Source organism: Phacochoerus africanus, chromosome 15, assembly GCF_016906955.1.
Source record: "Phacochoerus africanus isolate WHEZ1 chromosome 15, ROS_Pafr_v1, whole genome shotgun sequence".
NCBI classification, from domain to species: Eukaryota; Metazoa; Chordata; class Mammalia; order Artiodactyla; family Suidae; genus Phacochoerus; species Phacochoerus africanus.
This window is the reverse complement of record NC_062558.1, coordinates 49,654,220-49,660,258: the sequence shown is the minus strand read 5'-3', so window position 1 is coordinate 49,660,258 and position 6,039 is coordinate 49,654,220. Positions and strand designations below refer to the sequence as shown.

General features: G+C 57.3%; 1 protein-coding gene across 4 annotated transcripts in view; it reads right to left on the bottom strand.

Annotated features, from left to right (window-relative positions):
* Positions 1 to 1,139: 1,139 nt before the first annotated feature.
* The window catches only part of SPECC1L (sperm antigen with calponin homology and coiled-coil domains 1 like), a 132,167-nt gene continuing 127,267 nt past the window's right edge, over positions 1,140 to 6,039 (bottom strand). For all 4 annotated transcript variants that reach the window (XM_047762462.1, XM_047762461.1, XM_047762460.1 and 1 more), the window contains 3 exons: positions 5,136 to 5,252; positions 4,456 to 4,515; positions 1,140 to 3,006 (listed from right to left, as the gene is read on the bottom strand). In XM_047762462.1, the coding sequence (XP_047618418.1) occupies positions 2,917 to 3,006; positions 4,456 to 4,515; positions 5,136 to 5,252 (267 nt within the window). In that variant the 3' untranslated portion in view covers positions 1,140 to 2,916. The remainder of the gene's footprint in view (positions 3,007 to 4,455; positions 4,516 to 5,135; positions 5,253 to 6,039) is intronic.

The following is a 6,039-nucleotide window of genomic DNA, read 5'->3' as shown; positions in this document are numbered from 1 at the left end:
CCTGGGTGGGTGCTCTAGCCAGTGCTCTCCCAGCACCCCAGAGCCTGACCAGAGCCCACACCTCACCCACCTGACCCAGAGCACAGGGCCTGTGAGCAAGAGTAAAAGCCCTGATGTTTGTTCCTGTCATCCAGTAAAGGGACAGCCTCAGACAGTTTGGCCAGCCCGGGTGGCAGGAGCACCATGCCAGGAGGGGAGTGGGGCCCTGGGGTGACACCAAGGGGCCAGGTCTCCAGTCGCCCCAAAGAGCCTCTGGAAGATGGGCAGCTGCTCTGCTCCTGCCGCAGCTGGCACAGCAGGTGGAGGGTGGGGGGTGGTCTTGGGGACGGGGCCCCCGCAACTGAGGGACAGCAGCCAGGACAGCCAGGGCTGCCCCTGCTGCCTGAGGTGTTGGATGGGCTCCCCTTTGCTGGCCATAGCAGCCTCTCTGGCCATGGCAGTGGCCTCTACTGCAGCCCAGGAGGGAGCACTTGGTCTGCACCCCAGCCTCAGAGCACACACCAACTCCTTCCCCAGGCGTGGACCCAGTACTGGGGGGAAACCCTGAGCCTGGCTGGAGGGGGCTGCAGGCCCGGGAGGGGCAGCAAGGTCACCCAGTGCACACAACACTGGATGCCATGGGCCTCTGCATGTGACACGTGACATGTGCAACGTGACGAGACACAGTGCCTGCCTGGCTGTGCTCTGAGGAGTCATTACTATTCTACATGAGATGCACGAAAGAAAAGCTCCACTGGTTGGTTGCCTGTGTGATATAATTACTGATTTTTTTTTTTGTTTCTCTATAATTTTATATATTCTGAAAATTATCTCCAAAAAGATATATTTCTAAAAAAACCCAGGAAACCTCAAGGCACCCTCCTCCACCCAGAGCAGCATGTGTCTGGGCTACAAGTGGGGGACACAGGGACTTCTGTTTTCGGGGACAGCTCAGGCGGTACTTCTGGGGCTCTGGTGCCCATCACAGGACCTTCATGGTGACAGGGCTGCCCAGACCATAGCCGTCCCAGATGCCTCCCACTCAGGTCCCCCCACTATCTCCTGGCCCATAAGCTCCAGATCAGGTGCCCTCCCTGCCACAGTCAGTCCCCGAGGCGGTGAGGGTTCTGTTCACAGGAGCCCGAAAAGCCCGAGCCTGATGCGTTCCAACAGTTTTAATACATTCAAGAATATTTAATAGAACAATATTAAAAAGTATCATCAGAAGCATCTGCAGAAGCCCATGGTGGAGAAAACAACACCAGTCCTTTTGCTATAAAGCTTGTGCTTGACGGGAGGAGGCAGCACGACTCCCTGGAGGCTTCTCAGCACCTGCCACTGGACCAACAGCACCCCAGCACTTCCAGGTACATGTGTGACCATCCAGATCTCCCCTTAAAGCTGACAGTGTTACAAGTGAGAAGTCATGCTTCTGGAATCCTCTCAACTGTGGATCCACGTGAAAATCGTGGGCAGCCCAGCTGCATGGCCTCTTGTCAGAGAGAGGGGCTGGGCTCCCAGGAGGCCCTCCACAAGGCCACTCTCCGCCCTGTCACCGACCCCAGGGCCCACGCCACTGGCAGTGGCCACCTTCCTCCAGAGAATGCCGGCAACATCCACCTGCCCTGCAGCAAGGGCTGCCAGGGTGGACTCACTGTACCTGGAAGGGGCAGCAGTGCGGATGCAGACCCAGGGGAGTCTCCACTAGACAAAAGAGGACCCCCACCCATGTCAAGAGACAAGAACGTGACTGCAGGTCAGGCACACAGGGTCCAGACAGGCGCCCAGGCCGCAAGGGCAGATGAGAGAGAAAAGCCGAGTGGAGAGTCACTGAAAAGCAATGCTCCTCCTCTGACAGCCACTCAGCTGACAGCACAGGGTACCCGTCAACGGAGCCACAGATGCAAGGACTGAGGCATGGCAGAGGGGCCGGGACAGGTGTCCAGTTCACTGGGGTCTCCCGTGAGCTCAGGCTGCGTGCTGCTTGCTGGGTTGCTCCTTCTGCAGCTGAAATCGGGTGCTTCCCAGGTGGCTCTGCTCTGGGCTGGCCTGGAAGCACCTGCTCAAGCGCAGAGCCCTTCCTCACACCCTGCTTCTGCCTCTGGGATGGCAGCTCCTCCTCCTGCTACTTTGTGCTCTGTAAGCAGCAGGTCTGGACATGGTTCCAGCGCCGGTGGCTGCAACAGGCACATGGGAGAGGTGGGCTCCGTCCCAAAGCCCCTGCCCCAAAGGGCGAGCTAAGGCACTTTCTTCCACCCTGCCTGGAAGGGCCAAGGCCAAGTGACTGTGGCTGAAATCGACCCCGGCCTCTCCCCTGTTCAGCTTCATCTCCTGTTTTTTTCTGACATCGCTCCTGGCTTTTATCACCTCACATCCAGATTTTGTGTTTTATCGCTATGCTAAAACAATTTAACTTTGGTGCTAAAAGAACAGGAGCTATTTCCCCCTAATATTGCTCATAAGAAAAAACATTTTAACTAAAGAACTCCTTATGAAAAATTCCATTGTCCAGAAGCCTAAGGTTGGCACTGGGTTTCCAAGCCCTGGAGTAGAGGACAGCCCTGACCAGTCTCCGCATGAGCACAGTAGCAGAGCGGGAGGGCGGGGAGCATGGGTCTCTGCTTGCTGGCCAGGACGCCCTGTCACATGGGTGGGAGGCAGGGACCTGTTCTAAGTGCGAACGCTTCCGTGACCTGGTGAGCTGCCCATGCATGAGGCCCCTTCTCCCACCCGCAGCGGTGACACAGCTCTCTTCAGCAAGTCAGTGTGTGTGCGGAGCCCTGGCTGGACAGGAGCCCAGCCTGAGCGAGGGCCACACAGGCCGAGTCCTCCCTCGGGGGTGAGGCGCACACGCTGCGGCGCAGCTGTAGAGTAGCTGAAAGCTCGCAGGCTGGAGCAATGGCCCTGGGGCCCCAGGCGATGGCGGGGCCTCTGGGCTCAGGTTTCGAAGTACTTGTAGATGGCTGTCACATACAGCATCACGTTCTGCCAGTCCGGCCGCTCTGTCCGCACCATCTCGTTAATGTCCTGCCAGAAGAGGAAAAGGCTGGTCAGAGCCCGGGATGCCTCCCGGCCACAGCATCGCTGGATCTGTGGCTCTGGGCTGGGCAGGGCCTCCCTCACAGGACTTTTGCCTGAGCCTGATCACGCAGGTCAGAGGGCAAGACTCTGGCTCCATCCCTACCAAGCATCAGCATCTTCCCGAGTTGTCCACCTGCTCAGGCTATCCCTGCACCCACCACAGCCCCAGGCTGGAATGGGCCCGTCTTCTCTGGGGGTGTCCTCCCCACCTGTCTCTCCCGTGTCACCTTTGAGAGTTCTTCTCACCAGGCACCGCCTGGGATAGCCTGTGGGCCAAGGCTCCCAAACCCACACCTACACCATGGTGGGTGGACGGACCCCTGATAGCCAGGACACCCCACTCTCATATCCTGCATGACATGGTCTGGGAGATGTCAGCTGATGCTTCGGGAAAGTGAATAGGGAGCTCTGGGCTGTGAGGTGTACCCAGGAGGCCCCCACAAGAGACCCCCGGTCCCTGAGCAACATCTAGGACTGAAGGGCACTGCCCCCAGGAGTCCCATGGGTGTAGGACATGAATGGGCCACAAGAGCCAGCAGGGTGGAGAAAAAGAATATATGCGCGCTCAGTAGAAGAATCTCAATGGGGTGGGGGTGGAGCGGGGGAGATGGACACTGCCTGCTTTTTATGTATTAGAAGTTTACATGTGATATGAAATGTCCAATAATGGAAAATATTTCAATGACTAACTTCTACATACAATTGAATAGAAGCTCCTCAAAAACACGTATTTCTATGAATTCAAAACCAATTCAAAACCACGTTTATGGGACTCAACACGAACACCATGAACATGTCTGCAGAGTAAAGATGAGTACAAATACTTCTTCATAGTTACCGCTTGTTATAAGGCAGGGAGATGGGCACCCTGGGGTGGGAGGTGGCCCTGGGCATCCCTGACCTGGGCCTGTGGGGTTCCTTCACTCTGTGGAGCCCCGAGCCATGCAACCCCACATACTGTTTACTTCATGTGTCCCTGGGTGTGGAAAGTCTGGCTTTGCATTTGGATGCAGTATTTCTCCCAGAAAGTCAGACTTGGTGATGACGCAGGAGAACAGAAGCATGTCTGTCCTGAGCTATTACAGCTGCTGGGCACAGGCCTAAGGGCAACCCAATCCCAGCTTCCTCCGGCTCCTTTCCTGCACAAGTGCAGCCTCAGGGTGGTGCCCTTGAGAGGTGTCCCGGGGCCCTGCCTGCCCTCCCTCTGCTCTGACACAGGCAGGCAGACCTGCCAAAATGTGCCTCTGACCCCCCCCAACTAAGGGCACTTCCTGGGGGTGCTTGATGTGAAGGGCCCTGGGGTGACCATCTGCACCCCACCCAGTAGCCTCCTAAGGTCTCTCTTCATGAGGGAGCTCTCCCTGTCTGTCACACCTCCTGGGGACGCGGGCTCACCAGTGTGGATTTGATGCCGACGCTCTCAGCTGCCTGGAAGGCCAGGGTGAAGTTCCTTCTCTGGAAAAGAAACCCCGTGAGTGCATGGATGAGGTGGGCCGGGGAAGGGTGGCCTGGTACAGATAGACACACGTCTCCGCCCAGCACTGGCCCAAGCCCCAGCCTGCATGCACCCTGTGCCCGCCACATGCTGACCACCTCCCCACAGGGCCCTCCTGCCCTTCTCATGGCCAGCTGTGGAGTGACACTCCCTCATTTGTTCTTTCCTCTCTACAGAGAAGGGGCACTTCTCGCACATTCGCCCTAAGCTGCCTGGACACCCTAGAAGCTAGTAAGAAACACTTATGAAATCGTTCCCTCCCAAGGGATCTCTGAACGTCGTCTGAAGGGCAGGAGGAGCTGGTGGTGGGGAGAGGGAGGCTTGGGTCTGGGTACCTTCCCAGCGCCCTTCTGGGCAGGGGCTGTGCCATTGGCTGGTCCTGGATGGATGTGGAGGACACTGGCCTGGCATGTGTGGGTGGTGCTACCCGGACCACTCGGGCCTGCAGCAGCACACCTCACCAAGCCCCGACCCTAAATGCTGTCACCCTAGGAGGACCGGCAGCTGCCTGGGATGGCCGTCGCCTGAGGCAGGCCACTGGGGTGTGAATGCTGGGAGCTGGGCCCGTTCGTGGCCTTACCTTATCCTGGCTGTTCAGCTCCTGGTAGGGAATGTGAGCAGGAAGGTATGTGTGCAGCAGAGCGCAGAAGGCTAGCCCATCATTCCAGCTGCTGCTGAAGTTGGTGATGTCGATATTCTGAAAAGGAAAGAAGGAAAACACGTAAGGAACACAGAGACAGCTGCGGGCTCCTCCAGAGACAGCCGAGGAGGGCGGAGGAGGCCTTGAGCCCGGGCATGGCGAGCCCCTGGAGAAAGCCCAGTAGGCTGGAGGCCAGGTCCCAGGGCCGGTGATTGGCTCCCACCCCACCCACCAGATCACTGCTACTATGGTGGCACAAATCTGAGTCATCCAAACTCTCAACTGAAAGAGTTCTGGCCCAAGGGAACAGGAACGCTTTTGAAGCTGAAATTCCACAATGAAATTTAAAAATTTATACACTTTGAAAATGCCACAAACTGAAAAAGAGAGCACCCACAGACCCCCAGCAGCTCCTGTTTCATGCAGGTTCTAAGCACACAAGTCTGATTTCTAGATGACTCTGCTCCCAGACACAGGCCACCAGCTCTGGCTGCCGGTTCTCGCCACCCCCAGAGCAGCAGTCACAGAGCAATACTGTGCCTATCTGCAGGGAGTTCTACACAGTCTGTCACCCCTGAAAACCCACCCCCCCCAAAAACCTGTTTGGTCCTGACACCAAGGAGGGCCGAGGGGAGGGTGGGGACAAGGCCATCTTTGCCCAGCCTCATGCCTTGGGGGTTGGGGGGAGTCTCCTGACAAACGCAGTAGGTGATGCACCAAACCTTCCACAAGCTCTGTCACCAAAGGAAACCCTCTGGCCCTGACTATAGGCACCCAGGACACTGCCCTCTGGGGACTTTTGCTCAACTATGGTCCTCCCAAAGGGCAGCAGTTCTGCAGGCAA